The sequence below is a fragment of the Lepisosteus platostomus genome, chromosome 18 (assembly GCF_059453375.1).
Source record: "Lepisosteus platostomus isolate fLepPlt1 chromosome 18, fLepPlt1.hap1, whole genome shotgun sequence".
In the NCBI taxonomy this organism is placed as follows: domain Eukaryota; kingdom Metazoa; phylum Chordata; class Actinopteri; order Semionotiformes; family Lepisosteidae; genus Lepisosteus; species Lepisosteus platostomus.
This window is the reverse complement of record NC_142628.1, coordinates 4,125,975-4,150,235: the sequence shown is the minus strand read 5'-3', so window position 1 is coordinate 4,150,235 and position 24,261 is coordinate 4,125,975. Positions and strand designations below refer to the sequence as shown.

Genomic DNA, 24,261 nt, shown 5'->3' with positions numbered 1-24,261 from the left:
GTAATGCTTGGTTAAAGCTTTTGATCCAACCGACTCAGTTTTGGGATAGAATTACAGCGCAGTGCACCGCCACCTCCAGGCCAAGACAAAAAAAAATTCAGATAGGACGTAAAAACCACTCGTACTAAACTTTCATCCAGATCACTAGCAGGGCTTACACATTTTCAAAGGGTGCCTATTAAATGCAAACATGCTATTTGTGCGTATGTACAGTATTGCTGTACATCCTAATTACACCTTGGTCAATATCATGATCACAGTCCTTAATAAAAAAGCATCAGTGGAATTCTAATGAGCATGACAAAATACAGCAGGAACTGTAGAAATTCCACTGAAGTCCATACCTGGATTCTCTGGCAGGACGATTATATATGAATATGGTGATATTGACAGCAATGATGTTTGTTGATTAATTAAATTATCTGTTATTTGCAGTTTAGTAAATGCAACAATGGCAACCCTACAGAAGACAAAAATACAACAAAAGAAAACTCCATTATTAGTCATTCAGTAATTTGCAAGAGATGGTCATTTCTACAAGATTTTGATTTATATTAGAAAAGATGGGAAAAGACAAATAATTATCTGGTATTATACTTGTTACAACATGTTATAACTAATTTAAATAAGATTCTCAGGCCTCTCACACTTTGCAGGCAAATCGCCAGATTGTATTGAATTGAAAGCAAGTCTTTGTCAGATCTATTTACTTGCTAATACATTTTCTTCTTCCGGAGTGAACCAGTTTATTCTGCATTGCTGCTCTAGTAAGTTTGATTCTGAGTGGCAGCCATTTCTTAATTTGAAACTTCTGTCAACTATCTGAGACACTTTTGTTTTTACCCTCTAACATTTTTCTATCTTCTGTTTTCCATTTTTGCCTGTCAGCTTTAGTTGTCATTCATTAGGATCAGTACTTCTGCCTCCACCTACTGTATCTGATCATCTCTGCAGCATTGTTAGCCAGACCAAGAGGTGCTGACGTAAGGGCAGTGTTCTGAAGTGTGAATCACAGACATTTAACAGTACTGCAAAAAGGAGAATTTACAATTGCCATTTTTTTCACATTTTTAATAAGCCTTTGATTGGTGCTCAAGCATAACTAAAGTCAGTATGTTGTAGGAGAAACATTATGAAGTGTGGGATCTGAACCCATGCATTTCTTTGACAATATTTACCTGTATTGCCCAATGCGGCTCAGTGGTCCATTTGTGTATCCATACTGTTTTGACCCATCTCCTATTATAACACTGTAGGAACCAGCTGCTCGGCTTAGATGCGTTGCTCCAATTACTGTTGCCAGGTAAGTCTTTATAGATCCACTGTAGGTACTGGATAAATCCGTTTTATTGGGTTTACCTATAATGAAACAATTTGGATGCTTCAGTAAGTTTGCGCAAACTGTGCAGAGAGTATGTTTCCGAGTCAAAGTACTAACTTGATTCCAATTGAAAGTTTAAGGTGAGGCTTTAAAGTCCATCAACTCCAACGAACTAGTCAGAACTGGAGCAGATTTGCTACGAAGAAAGCACGAGAATACAACATTTCCCTTTATGAGACTGGCAGAGACCAGTCAATCCATTCTTTGCTACCAAAGGTGTTTCTACAAAGTACTGGCCAAGGGGGATGAATACTGTACTTATGCAATCAGTAATTTTACTTTGTATTGTCTTTTCTTTGTAGGTTTTGCTGATATTCAACCTCTTTCACATATGCAGTAACTACAGTATGTTTAGTTTGATCATTGCAGTTTTGTTTTATATCATAAATATATTACTTCACATTTTTCCAAATTAATCACCAATATCAATATTGGCAGGGAGTGAATACTTTTGTAAGGTACTGCATTCCAAAATCTTCTGATAAGATGGTCAAGAGAAAGTAATACAGCAATGTAGTTCAAACAATAAATGCTTTAAAGCTTTTTCTGTACTTTTGACTTTCTGTAAATTTTTACACTTACTGACTATGCCATTATTTTCCTGTATGTCAAGGACCACTGAAACCCCTTGGCACTGTGAAACACCAAATACGTCACAGCACTTATTTAACATGTTTTTCTGTGGTTTTATTGTTGTTTTATGCTACTGTTTATGCACATTTTGACCAGTTGTGATTGTACAGTAAATCACTTTGGATAAAAGCATCTGTCCACTAAATAAATGTATATGAAATGTTAGTCTAATAGTAGTAGCATACAAGAGGCTTAGATATTAGAGGCACTGGAATCACTGAAGATAAACATGTCCAGAGCATAATAGTATTCTACCAACCTTTTAAAGGAATTGAAGGATTTCATTTTTAAAGATACAGTCGGTTAACATTCATTGACAGGAATATAGCACTAAAGCAGCATCTATCCATAAAAAGACTGTGATAAAAGTAAGTCAAATACAGTTTTTATTGTCCAATAAGTACCATGTCTATTACATGTAAAGGTATGGAGATGATATTTAGAAATAAACTAAAGGATCATCTCCATCAGACTCTAGGAGTCTAGGAGATATTCAACATTGGTTTAAGAAAAGGAAGGTTTTGCTTAACTCATTTGTGAGACATCTTTGAACAAGGAAACAGTCGTAATTGATAAAGACTATACAGTATGATGCAGTATACAGTGTTATACTTTTTCAGGAGACTGCATCAAGTTCTTCAAAAAAGATTAATTGAAGACTGAGCTTCCCATGTAATGCATGTATTTTTATTATTGCTTTACTTCTGACAGCAAATTTCAAACCTATTCAAAATAAAAAGTACCTAATCAAGTCTTCTTGATTCATTTCATGTCCATCTATTATCAAATACCACATTTTTAACTCTACACGGTCAGTTTGTGAAGACTTAATGTGGACCTTAAAATTAATTTAAAATCCATAATTTTCTTGATGAAAATATTGAATTAATACATAGAGATGTGATTAGGAATATTTTATATCTTCCAGATTAACCCTAATACCATAACTACAGAATATTCTTGTTATATATAATCATGATTTTAAAGCAGGTGTTTAAAAAGCAATAGAATTGAAAACCTACCTTGTAAAGCAGAGGTTACTAGTATCCCATAATTTGTGATGGGTCCACTGGAGTCATTAAAGAGGTCCTGACTGAAGGTGACAGTGAAGCGGTCAAAACTTTTATCAAGAAAGTCTGCCACAGGAATATCAGTTCTTGCTGGAGGAGGATCTGGAAGGAAAAAAGAAAAAAATAAGTCAGTGTTGGGATACTTCCACTCATACTGTAAGAAGGAAAACAAGCACTGTTAACCGACACTGTCAGATGTCAGCTTGCAAGCAAAGTACAATTTCTAAACATTGGCGGGAGGACATTGAAAATCCAGCCAATGTGTGTGTGGCTGCTTATCTTTAGCCACCAGGCTGTGTCGATGTAGCCCCACCTGGATGATGTGATGGCAGCCATAGTGCGCCAGAACGCTCCCCACACACCAGCTCTCAGTGGGGAGGAGAGCAGAGTGATGAAGCCAATTTACAGATTGGGATTATTAGGAGGCCATGATTGGTAAGGACCAATGGGAAATTTGGCCAGGACACCGGGGTGACACCCCTCCTCTTTTCGAGAAACGTTCTGGGATTTTTAATGACCACAGAGAGTCAGGACCTCGGTTTTACGTCTCATCCGAAGGACGGCGCTTATTTACAGTATAGTGTCCCCGTCACTATACTGGGGCATTAGGACCCACACAGACCGCAGGGTGAGCACCCCCTGCTGGCCCCACTAAAACCTCAAATAAAGTAAGTTAAAAAAAAACTGAATGTAAAAAAAAAGTCTCTCTTTCAATGGATTTCAGAAACAAACGGATGGGCAAACCAAATCATTAAACCTCAGTTTTAACCAAAAGCTAAAAAAATGAAAGAGGAGGGGGGTGCACCCCAAGTGCATAGTTTGCCTAGGGTGCACCTCCCTTAATTTAACTTGCCAACTGGCAGCTATTCTTGCTCTTGGCTGCCATCACCTGGCCTGATTAGGTAATGCAAGAAGAGGGTTTACATTTCATTGACAGATACAGTACCTGTGATTCCCGTGCGACAGGTAGAGATGAAAGGAGGGCTATTTTCGCCACATCCTTTGGTCTGGATTTGAACAGTGTATTGAGTGCTGTAATTCAGCTGTGTTTTATTGAAGAAGGTCTTCTGAGAAGAAGTACACGTAGAAAGGTTGTTTTCAGTCCCATTGACTTGCACCAGAAATCCTGTATTCAGACCTACAGGGCAGGTCCAGTTCATTTCCAGGATTGCAGGCCCCCCATTTGGTCCTCCACACATGAAGTCTGTTATCACTGCAGCAGCTTAAGAAAGAACAAATCAGACATTTTCTTTTAAATGGATGAGAAAAAAATCTACATCTTCCATGATGAAAAGAAGAACTTTTGCATTTCCAATTCAAATTAATTGTCATTTAAAGAATCAGGCCTTTTAAAAAGACTGTGGGAAGTTGATTGTTTTGTAAAGGATGTGTCTGTTAGGCACCAATTGAAAAAGCAATTTTTTTAACAAATTTAAAATTAACACAATAAAGTCTTCTACTTTTTTAAACAACTGTTTAAATTTGTAACAACAATACAGTATGTATAAAGAACTGTCTTTCATTTATTTTATGATTAACATTGCTATACAAAAAAGATCTTTTGCATTGTTCTAATCTTTTCACACCTTTTTCAATGTTTTTCTTTCTCTATGCAAAAATAATGCTATGGTGATCTATTGAAATTGTAGCCATTATGTTTTAGTCCAATATTTAATCCTGGTTGATCTGTATTTTGCAGTACAAAGAAATCCTTTGGCTTTTAGGGGTGAGAAGAGAGGAAGAAATTATATTAATGAAAATGAAAACTTGACAATGAATCAATTAGATTTGATTGGTAAAAACAACGAATTAGCTACTAAAATACTTCACATTGGACCAATACATATAGTTTACCTAGAGTAGGTGTGATGACGTTTTTGACCATTGTGGATTAAAGATGACTTAATGACAAGCTTACTTTCTTCTCACCTGAACCAAACTCAGTGACAGTCAAAGTTGTAATAATAGTTGAAACTGCTAGTGGAGACTTTAAGTAAAGTGTTGCTGGACATTACGTACATTTAGGATTTTCGGTCAAGTAGTAACAACAAGGGAAGAAGCCAATGAGTAGTGAGCCGTGGAGTATTTATATATAAGGGAGCAACAGTGCAACATTGGAATTTGACCTCCCTCCAGACTTCTGTCACAACACCATATGTAACTTTTGCCTGTGTCTGCTTTTAACGCTCTTTGAACAGCATTGTAAGTATTAAGGTAAAAAGAAAGAAATGGCTGGTAAAAGAGATGTTTTTACCAAAGAACCTTCCTATTAACAAATGTTGACAATATGCCACGGACTACGATCCATGTGTGATATGCCATGTTTTATCCATCCATCTGTCTTAGAGCGAATTTATCCAGCACAGGGTCATGGCGGAGCTGGTGCCCAGCAAGCAATGGGAGCAAGGCAGGATACAACCTGGACAGGATGCCAAGTGTCACATTCATTTCATGATATATAAAATACAACAAGAAGGCATCTGATGCATCAACTGTAAACACCACATTCTGACTTTCTAATTCTTCATTCTTTAATTCTGGCCAGCAGTGTGGCACATTGGCTAGCATTGCTGCTTCACAGCATTCCAGACCTGGGCTGCTATCTGCGGATAGCACAGTCCTCCCACAGTCCAAAAACCATACTGGTACTTTAGGTTAATTGGCTTCTTGGAAAATTGGCCCCGTTGTGAGTGTGTGCTTGTTTGTGTCTGTGTGTGCACTGGGATGGACTGGTGTCCTTTCCAGGGTGTATCCTGCCTTGCACCGGCTGATTGCCATGCCAAGATAAGTTGTGGCTCCAATGCAACCCTGAATGTTGGCTGGATGATTAAACTTCTTTTCCCTCAAAAATGTCAGCACTGAAGGCAGTGGAGGACTGACGTGAAATACTTACTTGTACAGGAAGTAACTGATGCAGGTGATGCAGATGTATTATCAGATGTCAGTGTTGTTACGTTGAATGTATAACTTGCTCCTTGAGTTAAGCCCATAACTGTACGACTCTCTGTTGTTTGTGTCTCATTTGATACCAGGCTTCCAGTGTTGCTTTGTACAGTTACTCTGTATTGATATCCTTCCTTATAATCTTTGGGTTTGTTCCATGTCAGTATAACTGAGCCATTTGTTAAAGAGGCTGTTGTAAGAGACTCAACACTCAAGGGTCCTGTCAGAAAGAAAATAATTTTAATGAATTTTTAAGAGACTGGTACTGGTACAAAACTAAAGGTACAGTACTCATCAAGATTCTGAAAAGGATAACACTGAGCAGCATGGGGTACAGATACAGAATTACTTTTAAGATGCCCTTTTTCTAAATGAACACTAAACAAAACATGATTGGAACAAACTGTCACAGCTGTCTACAGATTGGTGAAAATAAAAACCTGTTCTTGAAACATTCTTTCAGGTAAAAATTTGCATTTGCAATGGATGCTTTTATAGGCAGAGGCTTTGTGAATCTGGTTGCATTAAAGTTACAGGAAGTTATTTCTATACTTACTAGTTGTAACCAAATTATATATAACTGGATCACTCCAAAAGTCCAACTGTCCGACTGTCACCACAGATATGTTGTAGGAGGTCCCCGATTTCAGCCCACTTAAGATAGTGTTGTTTTGATTTTCATATTTGGAGCTATTTTGATCTGGCTGCAATTTCACGTAGAAGCTGAAAGGAACGCTGTCCATGTCAGGAGGTGTGCCCCATGATAATGTAATGGAATCGCTTGACTTGCTCTCAATTCTGATTTTTCCAGGTGTATTTGGACCTAAAGGATAAAAATAAAATTCTTCTAAGCAAAATGTTATCAACTTATGTCCCTGAAAAGAACTTATATCTGTACCCATTTATACATCAAGCCTGTTCCAGTTTGTGTGGAATGTTTTGCCAAAACTGCTGCAAGAATGTAATTTCCATTCTTACATACTGTTTCCACCTGTATATGTGTGATACTTTGAACCTTATAGCAGACCGTGAATGGAAAATAAAGGTAGTGGAGATTTCCATAAGAACCTGGAAGTCCTAGACTTTGGTCACATCCCTACTGAAGATGTCCATGGCATCATCATACAATGCACTGGGGCATATGAAGATCTGAAGACTTGTGATCATGACAATGTGAAGAACAACCTTAAATGCCAAGGCCATAAAACCTTCCAGGCTCATTCCTCAGACATTACATGTGATGGTAAGTAGAGGCAGGAAGAAGAAGCTGACTAACATCATAAACAAACAAACTAACAACATAAAGGCTATGGGCCTTGTAGAGACTCATGCACTTACTACCAGATTGGGTGCAACAGAGACAGATCCTTGCTCAAGGGTACCACAGTAGTGTCCTACTACTTGGGGTTTGATCCACAATTTTGTCATGAGCCCCGCCCACTCCTCCACACTACGGCTTGCTTGACAGACGATATCGTATGGTTGTAGTGGTGATAGTGTACCCTGCTTTACAGGAGTTTGATCTTAAGATCACAGGAGAACATTTTTGCTTGATGCTTACGTGTAGCATTTTGAACCACATCAGATTCTTCTCTAAAGGGACCACTGATGGTTGTCACTGTGACATTGTATATTGTTCCAGCTTTCAGGCCTTCAAATGACACAGATGTGTTGCCATTTTTTTGAGAAACTTGTCCAGAACTGTTTCTGATGCTGACTATATAGTTCTCCACATTCCCTTGTGGAGGACTCCAGGTGACAACAATGGTCTGATTTGTACCATTGTTTGAGACGCTGATGTTCGCAGAGTTGATTTTGTTTGGTACTGTTGAAAAAAAAATGGGGAAACAGTTGTTCAATTTTTTAATCCAGCATTTGTAGCAAAGTCAATGAATATTCACGATGAAAATGAGTAAACATCCACAAAAGGCAAGTAGCTGCACTGATTTGAAAATGAGGTTTTTTATTTAATTTGCACTGTGGAAGACCCTACAAGACCAAGGTCCTGGGTTATTATTATTAAGGACAAGGACAAGGTTCCAGGCTCCCTACCGATCTTTGCAATATGTCCAAAAAATGCAGCTAGACTTATATCACACACCAGGCACTGGCTGCATATTACTCCTGTTCTTCTATCTCAACTTTGGTTGTTTATAAAGTCACATATCCAATATAAGATCTTGTTTCTGACTTTCAAGGCTCTAAACAATCTGGCTCCATCACACTTCTCTAAACTCCTCCAGGTTTCCACTCCCTCGCTGTACCTAGGACTGCATCTTGGGTTGTGGTGACTGACAGGGGCAGGAATTCGCTTTGATATGATATTTTAAAGACAAATACCACAGTGCAATTTTGACCAAATTTGGAGGCAGAAATTGAAACTGAAAAGGTACAATTGAAAGCAATGCCTTACAAACTTAGAAAAAAACATTAGAGGACTGAGACAGAGTCCAAAGGAAACTGATTCGGGTAAACTGTACGTTACAGTACAATTAAACTCATATTTTTGGTTAAGAATTCAAAATAGAATAAAAAACACTAGAATAAGCAGGCATACTTGTGTAATTGGAAGCTGTTCTTGGTTCTGCTCTGCTGTCACCCCCTGCCAGGGTAAAGACTCTGAAAGAGTAGTTTGTTCCTGGAATCAGGCCTGTGATCACAGCTGTCTCATTGACGACTGTTGTATTTGGTCCTCCAATGGTCTCAACCAAATAAGTATATCCATCCTTATATTCATTCGGTTTGGTCCACGTCAGTACAACTGCAGTGGTATTGATGGTAAACACACTTAAATTGCCTACAGGCAATGGTTCTACAAAGAGAAAACATAACATAACATCCAAATGGGTATTTATTCATAAATAAATAAACATTACACTTATATAGTGTTTTTTCTGGACACCTCACTCGAAGCTCTTTCAGGTCATGGGGATCCCCTCCACCACCATCACTGAGTGGCACCCAGCTGGATGATGGACTGACAGTGTGCCTGTATGCTTAAGACGGCAATACAAGGGTGTAGGTCATTTTTATAAAAATACATTTCAATGGCATAAATATACAAGCATATATACATAAATATATTGCACTTACAGTACACTGTAACTTCAAACTAATCAGAGGCCTTCTCAAAGTGCGATAAAAATATACAAATATTTGGTGGCACTGATCACTCTAACTTAGCAAAAAAAGTTCATGGATGTGACATCATGAAGATTTCACGATTTTCTAGAACAATTCATGCCCCATTTACCATTGCAAGCATACTGTATATTGGACTTACTTGTGAACGCTGAAACAGTGGCGGCAGAGGATTCAGTGCCATCTTTGGCCAGGGTTTTCACATTAAAAGTGTAATTGGTGCCTGAAGTCCACAACTGGACTGTAATGTTCTCATACATTGTGTCATTATTGACTGAAATGGTATTGGAACTGTTCAGTACTGTTACATCATATCTATACTCCTCCTTGTAGCCATCAGGTCTCTGCCACTTAAGTAAAACCGAGTTGGTGGTAATGTCAGTAACGGTAAGGGCCTGCACAGGGTTGGGTCCTGGAAGAAAGAAAAGAATGTTGTTCTCAATCAGCTGTGTTTTCTGGGAACGCGTTGCTGCCACCAAGAGGAAAAAATGTCCCCTTATCTTGTAACAACAAGATTCTTTTCTCGAAGTACATTGTAACGCAACGGGGGCTCAGGCGGGCGCCCTTGCCACACTAGGTCGGCCCCCCGCCGTCGGGGGCTCGCACCCGGGATTCCCGCGTCACTCAGCAGGGACCGGTGAGCCAAAGAGAGATCTCTCTACAGCCCAGTAGCTGTAGTCCTGCTATTACTGGGAAGGGCGGCGATGTCACCGCTCTGGTAAGCCGGCTCTCACACACCCTGATGGCCGTATGCGTTACAGTATATATATATACATACGAGATAGCAATGATTACCTCAGTGTTGGTACAGTACAACCTGTTATGTTGTGCACTGAACGCATCGAGAAGCTACCGTGAGCTTGGCTGGCACTTTCGGTTTAATGATGTGTCAGTGTCCAGCGCTGCAGAATTTGTACAGATTTACTTTCGACTGGAGTTTAGTCATAATGAAATCTTACATTTTTAAGCAAATATGAACAGAATAATTTTAAGCATGAGGACCTGTTGTGTGGGATTTAGAGATCAAAGCAATTATGGTTCCGTTATTAACAGTTATACATGCAATCAGTTCCATTGCTTAAAACTGTGAGTCCGCACGTAGGTAAATACAGATATTATATGACAATTGTCATAAAGTACGTAATTCCGAGATAATTTTCTCATTATTAAGAGATAAGGGCGAGGGTTTTCTTTCCTTGGTGACAACAAAGCGCTTCTGTAGTTTTTGTCCTTTTCATACCGAAGCAAATTCTGTACTGTATAGAAAGATCATTATCTCCAATGCGCCGCTCATGCAGTCCAAAAATATTTAGGAAATTCTATGTAGTTCTTATGAATAGAAATTAGAAAATAAAAAGTTAAGACTTATTTCAATACAAAGATGTGCTGTGCTCATCTGATGTTAAGTTCTATTATTTTGATTAAGGACTGAAAAGTACTGAAACAAATTCCTAGATGTTTTATACTTACACTGTAGTCACTGATTCTTATTCTATCTATAAAAAACAATTAAGAAATAAACAGAAAAATTCACTGAAAGTCTGATTAATGAAGATAAAGTTTGATCTTTTGAAAATAGTGAACCATGTGAAAATAGTGAAGATACACTACCTTGATTTACTGTGGAGACTAAATTATCAGCCCAAAGGCCGATAATGGGTGGAGAGGGTTTTGTTAGAACCGTGGCCTTGAAATACTCACTGGTATAAACTGCTGTAGTGACTGGAACACTCTGGAGTGCCATCTGTCCCACAGTAACCACTGAAATTGTGTACTGAGTTCCAGACTGCAGACTGGTTAACGTGGTGTTGTTCTGAGTGACATTGTTAGATGTCCTATTATTGGAGGCCGACAGGAACGTGACAAAGAAGGAATGTGGGGTATTGTTCATATTAGGAGGCTCGCCCCAAACGATAGACATGGAGTCATTTGCTTTGCTTTTTATTTGTATGTCTCCAGGTGCAGTGGGATCTGGAATGAAAATCAAGAGACAGTGACTGCAGATTTAGGTTATAATTGTTCAGATTTAGGCATTCTGTGTTGCTAAGTTTTTACAACTCCCCCCTATGTTTACGCCTGAGTGTCTGGGGTTTTGATTTAATAAAAAAACATTTTCGCTGCCTTCCATTGCCATTAGTCAGCAAAGCAATTGCCAAATGCTTGCACTTGATTGATGATTACTCACGTATGGCACAACGTACACAGGCATTATTTAAGAGCCAGCAGAGACCGTATTTGTAATTTCATAACAGCTGTCCTAGTGTTGCTCTTCATTCTCTGAGTGTAGTGCTACCTCTGGTCAGTTGCTGTCGATACTGTCCCAGCACTAATACTAATAGATAGCATCATTAAAAATTACAGTCCCTCAATACTGAGTCACCCCAGAAAACAAAATAAACATGCACAGAAGTCTTTTGCAACTTCAGACCCAAAGATACAGTTTTTGTTTGATTTGACAATATACTGTATGTAATACTTGGGGTAAATAAGCCCCATGCCCATTTAATTCAGTTAATTTTTTGTTAAAATGTGAATTGTATACTGCAGTGTGGGAATACTGCATGTTTCAAATGTTACTACATATTGTCACATTTAATTTGACATACAGGTAAATGTACTTTTAATTCTTTTTAAATTAGCTGGATTCATTTCTGCATTTAATTGTACTAATTGTTATTGCTGTAATCACTGAGGAACATGCATCGTCTTAAGTGATTACGTGCATATATTTTAACAGCTGTGATCTGCTGAAAATCTGCCTTTAGCAATGGAAACTAATATGGCTTTTGGAACTTACAAGTAGCATTTTGAACTACATCAGAATCCACATGGAAAGGTCCGCTGATCGTTGTCACTGTAACATTGTAAATTCTTCCAGGTGCCAGGTTGGTAAATGTTACAGAACTGCTGTTGGAGGTTGTGATTGTTGAGCCACCTTGGATCGTAATGTTATATGATTCCACCTTTCCAGCTGGAGGTTTCCAAGTTACTGTTATGCTGTTAGTTGAACCATTGCTTGAAACCTGAATATCACTTGTTTTTATCTTTTCAGGCACTGAAAATTCAGAATAAGAGCAGATACAGTATAAAACAAAAATTGTACTTTTTAGACATATGATTTAAATGTCAGTTTTGGATAATTACTGAGAAAGTTCACTTGTGACAGAAAAAAAATACAACATAAGTTTAATAGTTTTCATTTGACAATTAAGAGCACTGAAAAAATGACTGAACAGATATTATGCCCAAAACTCAAACAAGTTAAAATCAAACATCACATCATCTTCCTAATAACAAGAAAATCCAGAAAGCTGACCAATAACTCTTTAAGGAAACATGAACAAAAGCTCTGGATGCCATATTTGTGTAATTTGAAACTTTCTCTGCACCTCCTGTAGTCTTATTTTGTATTTCACTGAAAACCTGAAAAGTGTATTTGGTTCCTGGTGAGACCTGGGCAATGATGGTAGTCTCACTGGACTGTCTTATCACTTGAACTGTTAAATTTGGAAAAGTCTGAATCACATAGGAATATCCGTTCTTGTAGTCAGACGACTTGTTCCATGTAAGCTTTATAGCTGTCGAGTTCAGGGTTTGAGCAGTCAAGCCTACAACTTTTGTGGGTTCTAAAAAAGTAAAAGAAGGATGTCGGCACGTTTCACTACGACTGTACATTATATCACAACATTAGAACATAAGAAAGTCTTCCTCTTTGGTTGCTGGTAATGAATTAAACCAAGGATCTAATCCAGCAAATGTTTTTAAGGAATCCAGGGTATTGGCTTTGGCTAGCTGTGTGGAACATCTAGTTCCACACAAAAATACCAAAAAACTACAAAAACATTATCTGGATCAATATAAAAAGGAAAAACCGAAATAGAAAAATGTCAGAGCGTTTTTACAATAAAGTATAAAAAGGCCACAGGCACGACTGAAGACTTCCAAGCAAGTGCCAAGACATCAAAGCAAGTGGAGCAATATGGAAGTGCAATTAAAAGTGAGAACAGAAGGTATTGCTTTAGAAAAGGCTACCCTGCCGTGCTGCTGAAAATGATATCCTGGCTTCTCTCACGAAATGGCTGTATGAGATCCTCATACTGTATCAGTACATTACTATCCACCAAACAATCTAGATCTGGCCAAATGTCCTCCTCTCATTCATAATCATTTATACTTTTCTAATTGTATCATTTATAATCACAAGTCCTTATGCTTTATTCTCATGAATTACTACAGCAAAGCTTGGAATGACGCCTGTAAAATATGAAGCCGATCAGTTACACAATGTTGTTTTAGTTGGTTTTCAAAAGTGTTCAGACACAAAAGGAACAGCAGTACATCCTTAGGTGCAGACACCGTCAATACAGTGATGTTGAAGAAACTCAGACTCATCAATCACGTAACACCTCTATAGTAGAAAGACAGGTCACCCAAATGAGACTCCTGCTTATGCACAGACACTATGCAGACCCACTCCTTAATTACAGTATAAATCTTCCCAGGGATACTACAACAAGTGGTGAGAGGGGTGTGTTCTGATGGAACACCCACCAGAGAAAGATTAAGAAAGGTTAAGAAACAAGTCTTACTTGTATACTGAGAGAGGTTGACAGGGGCTCCTGCTGTTGAGTTATCTGCAGCCACTGCAATGACTGTGAAAGTGTATCCAGTCCCCGCAGTCAGATTACCAATATTAAAGGACTTCTCTGTCATATTTTCACGACTTTGAGTCAGAGAAAAGGTTGAATTTGTCCCAGTCTTCAGCACGTCAACTCTAAAGTAGGAGCTTTTTCCCACAGGCTCAGTCCAGTTCAGAGACACAGAAGATGTGGTGACTTGAGTGACAGTGAGGTTCCTGATGACATCAGGCCCTGTGAGTGCAGGTAAGGGGTTTGGGAAGAACAAGCACAAACATTAGCTGGGTGTTGTGATCCTTTTCGGAGAAGTAAACTCTACAAACAATAGCAAACACTTATCATCTCTTTTAGACCTGTCTGAAAAGACTGAACTGAATCAAATAAAGGAAAATTATTAAATTATAAGAAAATTCCACCCATCCATTTTCAAACCTGCTTTAACCAAGTTGCTGGAGACCCAGAGTCAAACCCAGCAGAATCTGGCACAAGGCGGGATACACCCTGGATGGGACACCAGTCCATCTCAACTCACACAAGGACAAGGTTTCCCAGAAACCTTTTAAAATTCCCATACTGTATGCCTTTGGAATGTGCGAGCAAACTGGAGCACTTAGAGGAAACCAATGTAAAACTCCCTTCTGGAGTTGAACCCAGGGCACAAGCTCAATGAGACAGTAATGCTAACCACTGTGTAATTCTTTATTATACAATGCGCATATTAAAAAATACAACATTCAGGCAACTGCAGAGAAAAAATGTGATCTAGTGTCTCAGTCAGGAGAACGCAATGTCTTACTTGTATACTGAGAGAGGCTGACAGGGGCTCCTGCTGTTGAGTTATCTGCAGCCACTGCAATGACTGTGAAAGTGTATCCAGTCCCCGCAGTCAGATTACCAATATTAAAGGACTTCTCTGTCATATTTTCACGACTTTGAGTCAGAGAAAAGGTTGAATTTGTCCCAGTCTCCAGCACGTCAACTCTAAAGTAGGAGCTTTTTCCCACAGGCTCAGTCCAGTTCAGAGACACAGAAGATGTGGTGACTTGAGTGACAGTCAGGTTCCTGATGACATCAGGCCCTGTGAGTGCAGGTAAGGGGTTTGGGAAGAACAAGCACAAACATTAGCTGGGTTTTGTGATCCTTTTCTCAAAGTCATATCTACAAACAATGGCAAACACCGATCAACAAGCCTGAGCCTGTCTGGAAAGACAGCACTAACATCAAATAGTTAATGTCATATAATAAAACCTATTTGAGAATTCATATCTTGAGAAATGTAACATTCCAAGACTAAGAAATAAAATCTTAGTAAAAATACCGTAAATGCACAAAACAACAAAATGGTCCCCAGCCAGAAAAATGCCATGAGTTCTATAGGAGACAGTAACTTACCTCATTATAATCTGAGTAAAGACGATGCTCATTTAAAAGAAAAGCATAATGACATTAAAAATCCAGTTGAGTTCAAACTGTACATCTGACAAAGGGGCATATACTGTAGCAAGGGATGAAAAAAAGTGATTGTGTACTGAACTGACAAAATAAACTAGAATTGTCTCCAATTGAAAACACATAAATTGATGTTTAAGTTTGAAGAAGGCAAAGTCTTACTTGTAAATTTAAAGAGGTGGATAGGGTCTCCTGCTGTTGAGTTATCTGCAGCCACTGCAATGACTGTGAAAGTGTATCCAGTCCCCGCAGTCAGATTAGTAATATTAAAGGACTTCCCTGTCATATTTTCACGACTTTGAGTCAGAGAAAAGGTTGAATTTGTCCCAGTCTTCAGCACGTCAACTCTAAAGTAGGAGCTTTTTCCCACAGGCTCAGTCCAGTTCAGAGACACAGAAGATGTGGTGACTTGAGTGACAGTCAGGTTCCTGATGACATCAGGCCCTGTGAGTGCAGGTAAGGGGTTTGGGAAGAACAAGCACAAACATTAGCTGGGTGTTGTGATCCCTTTCGCAATGTACATTCAAAAAACACCTCTCCACTCTCTTAGAGCTACCTGAAAAGACTGAAATGAAATCAAATAAAGGGAAACATTAAAATGATGAGAAAATTCCAACCCATCCATTTTCTAACCTGCTTTATCAAGGTTGCTGGGGACACAGAGTCAAACCCAGGAGCAACAGGCACAAGGCAGGATACACCCTGGACAGGACACTACTCCATCTCATCTCACGCACACAGACAAGGACACACTCACACCAGGACAAGTTGACCAAGAGCGTTTTAAAATTCCAATACTGTATGCCTTTGGATTGTGAAAGTACACTGGAGCACTTAGAGGAAACCCATGCAAACACAGGGAGAACATACAAACTCCTTGCAGGAACTGATACTAGGGCTTCAGCTCAATGAGATAGGAATGCTTTCCACTGTGCCATCCTTTAATACACAATGTACATTAAAAAATAACAACTTTCAGGTATCTGCAGAGTAACAAACGTGATCATGTGTCTCAGTCAGGAGAAGACAAAGTCTTACTTGTATACTGAGAGAGGCTGACAGGGGCTCCTGCTGTTGAATTATCTGCAGCCACTGCAATGACTGTGAAAGTGTATCCAGTCCCCGCAGTCAGATTACCAATATTAAAGGACTTCTCTCTCATATTTTCACGACTTTGAGTCAGAGAAAAGGTTGAATTTGTCCCAGTCTCGAGCACCTCCACTCTAAAGTAGGAGCTTTTTCCCACAGGCTCAGTCCAGTTCAGAGACACAGAAGATGTGGTGACTTGAGTGACAGTCAGGTTCCTGATGACATCAGGCCCTGTGAGTGCAGGTAAGGGGTTTGGGAAGAACAAGCACAAACATTAGCTGGGTGTTGTGATCCTTTTCACAATGTACACTCAACAAACACCTCTCCACTCTCTTAGAGCTACCTGAAAAGACTGAATTGAAATCAAATAAAGGGAAACATTAAAATGATGAGAAAATTCCAACCCATCCATTTTCTAACCTGCTTTAACCAGGTTGCTGTGGACACAGAGTCAAACCCAGCAGCAGGCACAAGGCAGGATACACCCTGGACAGGACACTACTCCATCTCATCTCACACACACACAGAGACACCGACACACTCACACCAGGACCAGTTTTCCCAGAAAAAAATCTTTCAGGTATATGCAGAGTAAAAACGTGATCTAGTGTAGTGTCTCAGTCAGGAGAAGGCAAAGTCTTACTTGTATACTGAGAGAGGCTGACAGGGGCTCCTGCTGTTGAATTATCTGCAGCCACTGCAATGACTGTGAAAGTGTATCCAGTCCCCGCAGTCAGATTACCAATATTAAAGGACTTCTCTGTCATATTTTCACGACTTTGAGTCAGAGAAAAGGTTGAATTTGTCCCAGTCTCGATCACCTCCACTCTAAAGTAGGAGCTTTTTCCCACAGGCTCAGTCCAGTTCAGAGACACAGAAGATGTGGTGACTTGAGTGACAGTCAGGTTCCTGATGACATCAGGCCCTGTGAGTGCAGGTAAGGGGTTTGGGAAGAACAAGCACAAACATTAGCTGGGTGTTGTGATCCCTTTCGCAATGTACATTCAAAAAACACCTCTCCACTCTCTTAGAGCTACCTGAAAAGACTGAAATGAAATCAAATAAAGGGAAACATTAAAATGATGAGAAAATTCCAACCCATCCATTTTCTAACCTGCTTTATCCAGGTTGCTGGGGACACAGAGTCAAACCCAGCAGCAACAGGCACAAGGCAGGATACACCCTGGACAGGACACTACTCCATCTCATCTCACACACACACAGACACAGACACACTCACACCAGGACCAGTTTTCCCAGAAAAAAATATTTCAGGTATATGCAGAGTAAAAACGTGATCTAGTGTCTCAGTCAGGAGAAGGCAAAGTCTTACTTGTATACTGAGAGAGGCTGACAGGGGCTCCTGCTGTTGAATTATCTGCAGCCACTGCAATGACTGTGAAAGTGTATCCAGTCCCCGCAGTCAGATTACCAATATTAAAGGACTTCTCTCTCATATTTTCACGACTTTGAGTCAGATAAAAGATTGAATTTTTCCCAGTCTCGAGCACCTCCACTCTAAAGTAGGAGCTTTTTCCCACAGGCTCAGTCCAGTTCAGAGACACAGAAGATGTGGTGACTTGAGTGACAGTCAGGTTCCTGATGACATCAGGCCCTGTGAGTGCAGGTAAGGGGTTTGGGAAGAACAAGCACAAACATTAGCTGGGTGTTGTGATCCCTTTCGCAATGTACACTCAAAAAACACCTCTCCACTCTCTTAGAGCTACCTGAAAAGACTGAAATGAAATCAAATAAAGGGAAACAATAAAATGATGAGAAAATTCCACCCATCCATTTTCTAACCTGCTTTATCCAGGTTGCTGGGGACACAGAGTCAAACCCAGCAGCAACAGACACAAGGCAGGATACACCCTGGACAGGACACTACTCCATCTCATCTCACACACACAGACACGGACACACTCACACCAGGACCAGTTGACCAAGAGCGTTTTAAAATTCCAATACTGTATGCCTTTGGTTTGTGAAAGTACACTGGGGCACTTAGAGGAAACCCATGCAAACACAGGGAGAACATGCAAACTCCTTGCAGGAACTGAAACTAGGGCTTCAGCTCAATGATATAGCAATGCTTTCCACTGTGCCATCCTTTAATACACAATGTGCATTAAAAAATAACAACTTTCAGGTATCTGCAGAGTAACAAACGTGATCTAGTGTCTCAGTCAGGAGAAGGCAACGTCTTACTTGTATACTGAGAGAGGCTGACAGGGGCTCCTGCTGTTGAATTATCTGCAGCCACTGCAATGACTGTGAAAGTGTATCCAGTCCCCGCAGTCAGATTACCAATATTAAAGGACTTCTCTGTCATATTTTCACGACTTTGAGTCAGAGAAAAGGTTGAATTTGTCCCAGTCTCGAACACGTCAACTCTAAAGTAGGAGCTTTTTCCCACAGGCTCAGTCCAGTTCAGAGACACAGAAGATGTGGTGACTTGAGTGACAGTCAGGTTCCTGATGACATCAGGCCCTGTGAGTACAGGTAAGGGGTTTGGAAAGAACAAGCACAAACATTAGCTGGGTGTTGTGATCCCTTTCGCAATGTACACTCAAAAAACACCTCTCCACTCTCTTAGAGCTACCTGAAAAGACTGAAATGAAATCAAATAAAGGGAAACAATAAAATGATGAGAAAATTCCACCCATCCATTTCTAACCTGCTTTAACCAGGTTGCTGGGGACACAGAGTCAAACCCAGCAGCAACAGGCACAAGGCAGGATACACCCTGGACAGGACACTACTCCATCTCATCTCTCACACACACAGAGACACAGACACACTCACACCAGGACCAGTTTTCCCAGAAAAAAATCTTTCAGGTATATGCAGAGTAAAAACGTGATCTAGTGTCTCAGTCAGGAGAAGGCAAAGTCTTACTTGTATACTGAGAGAGGCTGACAGGGGCTCCTGCTGTTGAGTTATCTGCAGCCACTGCAATGACTGTGAAAGTGTATCCAGTCCCCGCAGTCAGATTACCAATATTAAAGGACTTCTCTCTCATATTTTCACGACTTTGAGTCAGAGAAAAGGTTGAATTTGTCCCAGTCTCGAGCACCTGCACTCTAAAGTAGGAGCTTTTTCCCACAGGCTCAGTCCAGTTCAGAGACACAGAAGATGTGGTGACTTGAGTGACAGTCAGGTTCCTGATGACATCAGGCCCTGTGAGTGCAGGTAAGGGGTTTGGAAAGAACAAGCACAAACATTAGCTGGGTGTTGTGAACCCGTTCGCAATGTACACTCAAAAAACACCTCTCCACTCTCTTAGAGCTACCTGAAAAGACTGAAATGAAATCAAATAAAGGGAAACAATAAAATGATGAGAAAATTCCACCCATCCATTTCTAACCTGCTTTAACCAGGTTGCTGGGGACACAGAGTCAAACCCAGCAGCAACAGGCACAAGGCAGGATACACCCTGGACAGGACACTACTCCATCTCATCTTTCACACACACAGAGACACAGACACACTCACACCAGGACCAGTTTTCCCAGAAAAAAATCTTTCAGGTATATGCAGAGTAAAAACGTGATCTAGTGTCTCAGTCAGGAGAAGGCAAAGTCTTACTTGTATACTGAGAGAGGCTGACAGGGGCTCCTGCTGTTGAGTTATCTGCAGCCACTGCAATGACTGTGAAAGTGTATCCAGTCCCCGCAGTCAGATTACCAATATTAAAGGACTTCTCTGTCATATTTTCACGACGTTGAGTCAGAGAAAAGGTTGAATTTGTCCCAGTCTCGAGCACCTCCACTCTAAAGTAGGAGCTTTTTCCCACAGGCTCAGTCCAGTTCAGAGACACAGAAGATGTGGTGACTTGAGTGACAGTCAGGTTCCTGATGACATCAGGCCCTGTGAGTGCAGGTAAGGGGTTTGGGAAGAATAAGCACAAACATTAGCTGGGTGTTGTGATCCTTTTCACAAAGTACACTCAACAAACACCTCTCCACTCTCTTAGAGCTACCTGAAAAGACTGAAATGAAATCAAATAAAGGGAAACATTAAAATGATTAGAAAATTCCAACCCATCCATTTTCTAACCTGCTTTATCCAGGTTGCTGGGGACACAGAGTCAAACCAAGCAGCAACAGGCACAAGGCAGGATACACCCTGGACAGGACACTACTCCATCTCATCTCACACACACAGACACGGACACACTCACACCAGGACCAGTTGACCAAGAGCGTTTTAAAATTCCAATACTGTATGCCTTTGGTTTGTGAAAGTACACTGGAGCACTTAGAGGAAACCCATGCAAACACAGTGAGAACATGCAAACTCCTTGCAGGAACTAAAACTAGGGCTTCAGCTCAATGATATAGAAATGCTTTCCACTGTGCCATCCTTTAATACACAATGTGCATTAAAAAATAACAACTTTCAGGTATCTGCAGAGTAACAAACGTGATCTAGTGTCTCAGTCAGGAGAAGGCAACGTCTTACTTGTATACTGAGAGAGGCTGACAGGGGCTCCTGCTGTTGAATTATCTGCAGCCACTGCAATGACTGTGAAAGTGTATCCAGTCCCCGCAGTCAGATTACCAATATTAAAGGACTTCTCTGTCATATTTTCACGACTTTGAGTCAGAGAAAAGGTTGAATTTGTCCCAGTCTCGAGCACCTCCACTCTAAAGTAGGAGCTTTTTCCCACAGGCTCAGTCCAGTTCAGAGACACAGAAGATGTGGTGACTTGTGTGACAGTCAGGTTCCTGATGACATCAGGCCCTGTGAGTGCAGGTAAGGGGTTTGGAAAGAACAAGCACAAACATTAGCTGGGTGTTGTGATCCCTTTCGCAATGTACACTCAAAAAACACCTCTCCACTCTCTTAGAGCTACCTGAAAAGACTGAAATGAAATCAAATAAAGGGAAACAATAAAATGATGAGAAAATTCCACCCATCCATTTCTAACCTGCTTTAACCAGGTTGCTGGGGACACAGAGTCAAACCCAGCAGCAACAGGCACAAGGCAGGATACACCCTGGACAGGACACTACTCCATCTCATCTCTCACACACACAGAGACACAGACACACTCACACCAGGACCAGTTTTCCCAGAAAAAAATCTTTCAGGTATATGCAGAGTAAAAACGTGATCTAGTGTCTCAGTCAGGAGAAGGCAAAGTCTTACTTGTATACTGAGAGAGGCTGACAGGGGCTCCTGCTGTTGAGTTATCTGCAGCCACTGCAATGACTGTGAAAGTGTATCCAGTCCCCGCAGTCAGATTACCAATATTAAAGGACTTCTCTGTCATATTTTCACGACTTTGAGTCAGAGAAAAGGTTGAATTTGTCCCAGTCTCGAGCACCTCCACTCTAAAGTAGGAGCTTTTTCCCACAGGCTCAGTCCAGTTCAGAGACACAGAAGATGTGGTGACTTGAGTGACAGTCAGGTTCCTGATGACATCAGGCCCTGTGAGTGCAGGTAAGGGGTTTGGGAAGAATAAGCACAAACATTAGCTGGGTGTTGTGATCCTTTTCACAAAGTACACTCAAAAAACACCTCTCCACTCTCTTAGAGCTACCTGAAAAGACTGAAATGAAATAAAATAAAGGGAAACATTAAAATGATTAGAAAATTCCAACCCATCCATTTTCTAACCTGCTTTATCCAGGTTGCTGGGGACACAGAGTCAAACCAAGCAGCAACAGGCACAAGGCAGGATACACCCTGGACAGGACACTACTCCATCTCATCTCACACACACAGACACGGACACACTCACACCAGGACAAGTTGACCAAGAGCGTTTTAAAATTCCAATACTGTATGCCTTTGGATTGTGAAAGTACACTGGAGCACTTAGAGGAAACCCATGCAAACACAGGGAGAACATGCAAACTCCTTGCAGGAACTAAAACTAGGGCTTCAGCTCAATGATATAGCAATGCTTTCCACTGTGCCATCCTTTAATACACAATGTGCATTAAAAAATAACAACTTTCAGGTATCTGCAGAGTAACAAACGTGATCTAGTGTCTCAGTCAGGAGAAGGCAACGTCTTACTTGTATACTGAGAGAGGCTGACAGGGGCTCCTGCTGTTGAATTATCTGCAGCCACTGCAATGACTGTGAAAGTGTATCCAGTCCCCGCAGTCAGATTACCAATATTAAAGGACTTCTCTGTCATATTTTCACGACTTTGAGTCAGAGAAAAGGTTGAATTTGTCCCAGTCTCGAGCACCTCCACTCTAAAGTAGGAGCTTTTTCCCACAGGCTCAGTCCAGTTCAGAGACACAGAAGATGTGGTGACTTGTGTGACAGTCAGGTTCCTGATGACATCAGGCCCTGTGAGTGCAGGTAAGGGGTTTGGAAAGAACAAGCACAAACATTAGCTGGGTGTTGTGATCCCTTTCGCAATGTACACTCAAAAAACACCTCTCCACTCTCTTAGAGCTACCTGAAAAGACTGAAATGAAATCAAATAAAGGGAAACAATAAAATGATGAGAAAATTCCACCCATCCATTTCTAACCTGCTTTAACCAGGTTGCTGGGGACACAGAGTCAAACCCAGCAGCAACAGGCACAAGGCAGGATACACCCTGGACAGGACACTACTCCATCTCATCTCTCACACACACAGAGACACAGACACACTCACACCAGGACCAGTTTTCCCAGAAAAAAATCTTTCAGGTTTATGCAGAGTAAAAACGTGATCTAGTGTCTCAGTCAGGAGAAGGCAAAGTCTTACTTGTATACTGAGAGAGGCTGACAGGGGCTCCTGCTGTTGAGTTATCTGCAGCCACTGCAATGACTGTGAAAGTGTATCCAGTCCCCGCAGTCAGATTACCAATATTAAAGGACTTCTCTGTCATATTTTCACGACTTTGAGTCAGAGAAAAGGTTGAATTTGTCCCAGTCTCGAGCACCTCCACTCTAAAGTAGGAGCTTTTTCCCACAGGCTCAGTCCAGTTCAGAGACACAGAAGATGTGGTGACTTGAGTGACAGTCAGGTTCCTGATGACATCAGGCCCTGTGAGTGCAGGTAAGGGGTTTGGGAAGAATAAGCACAAACATTAGCTGGGTGTTGTGATCCTTTTCACAAAGTACACTCAACAAACACCTCTCCACTCTCTTAGAGCTACCTGAAAAGACTGAAATGAAATCAAATAAAGGGAAACAATAAAATGATGAGAAAATTCCACCCATCCATTTCTAACCTGCTTTAACCAGGTTGCTGGGGTCACAGAGTCAAACCCAGCAGCAACAGGCACAAGGCAGGATACACCCTGGACAGGACACTACTCCATCTCATCTCACACACACAGACACGGACACACTCACACCAGGACCAGTTGACCAAGAGCGTTTTAAAATTCCAATACTGTATGCCTTTGGTTTATGAAAGTACACTGGAGCACTTAGAGGAAACCCATGCAAACACAGGGAGAACATGCAAACTCCTTGCAGGAACTGAAACTAGGGCTTCAGCTCAATGATATAGCAATGCTTTCCACTGTGCCATCCTTTAATACACAATGTGCATTGAAAAATAACAACTTTCAGGTATCTGCAGAGTAACAAACGTGATCTAGTGTCTCAGTCAGGAGAAGGCAACGTCTTACTTGTATACTGAGAGAGGCTGACAGGGGCTCCTGCTGTTGAATTATCTGCAGCCACTGCAATGACTGTGAAAGTGTATCCAGTCCCCGCAGTCAGATTACCAATATTAAAGGACTTCTCTGTCATATTTTCACGACTTTGAGTCAGAGAAAAGGTTGAATTTGTCCCAGTCTCGAACACGTCAACTCTAAAGTAGGAGCTTTTTCCCACAGGCTCAGTCCAGTTCAGAGACACAGAAGATGTGGTGACTTGAGTGACAGTCAGGTTCCTGATGACATCAGGCCCTGTGAGTGCAGGTAAGGGGTTTGGAAAGAACAAGCACAAAC

The 24,261-nt window shown here is 40.8% G+C and overlaps 1 protein-coding gene across 1 annotated transcript in view; it reads right to left on the bottom strand.

Moving 5' to 3' along the window:
- ptprjb.2 (protein tyrosine phosphatase receptor type Jb, tandem duplicate 2) overlaps positions 1–24,261 on the bottom strand; it is a 71,072-nt gene that overhangs the window by 9,413 nt on the left and 37,398 nt on the right. Inside the window, exons 7-31 of the mRNA XM_088611849.1 lie at positions 23,938–24,219; positions 23,064–23,345; positions 22,374–22,655; positions 21,498–21,779; positions 20,808–21,089; positions 19,932–20,213; positions 19,242–19,523; positions 18,552–18,833; positions 17,677–17,958; positions 16,987–17,268; positions 16,293–16,574; positions 15,417–15,698; positions 14,602–14,883; positions 13,758–14,039; positions 11,966–12,223; positions 10,870–11,139; positions 9,311–9,580; positions 8,585–8,839; positions 7,589–7,852; positions 6,584–6,850; positions 5,978–6,247; positions 4,031–4,306; positions 3,037–3,186; positions 1,179–1,359; positions 345–460 (exon numbers count right to left, since the gene is read on the bottom strand). Of these exons, the coding sequence (XP_088467975.1) occupies positions 345–460; positions 1,179–1,359; positions 3,037–3,186; positions 4,031–4,306; positions 5,978–6,247; positions 6,584–6,850; positions 7,589–7,852; positions 8,585–8,839; positions 9,311–9,580; positions 10,870–11,139; positions 11,966–12,223; positions 13,758–14,039; positions 14,602–14,883; positions 15,417–15,698; positions 16,293–16,574; positions 16,987–17,268; positions 17,677–17,958; positions 18,552–18,833; positions 19,242–19,523; positions 19,932–20,213; positions 20,808–21,089; positions 21,498–21,779; positions 22,374–22,655; positions 23,064–23,345; positions 23,938–24,219 (6,525 nt within the window). The remainder of the gene's footprint in view (positions 1–344; positions 461–1,178; positions 1,360–3,036; positions 3,187–4,030; positions 4,307–5,977; positions 6,248–6,583; positions 6,851–7,588; positions 7,853–8,584; positions 8,840–9,310; positions 9,581–10,869; positions 11,140–11,965; positions 12,224–13,757; positions 14,040–14,601; positions 14,884–15,416; positions 15,699–16,292; positions 16,575–16,986; positions 17,269–17,676; positions 17,959–18,551; positions 18,834–19,241; positions 19,524–19,931; positions 20,214–20,807; positions 21,090–21,497; positions 21,780–22,373; positions 22,656–23,063; positions 23,346–23,937; positions 24,220–24,261) is intronic.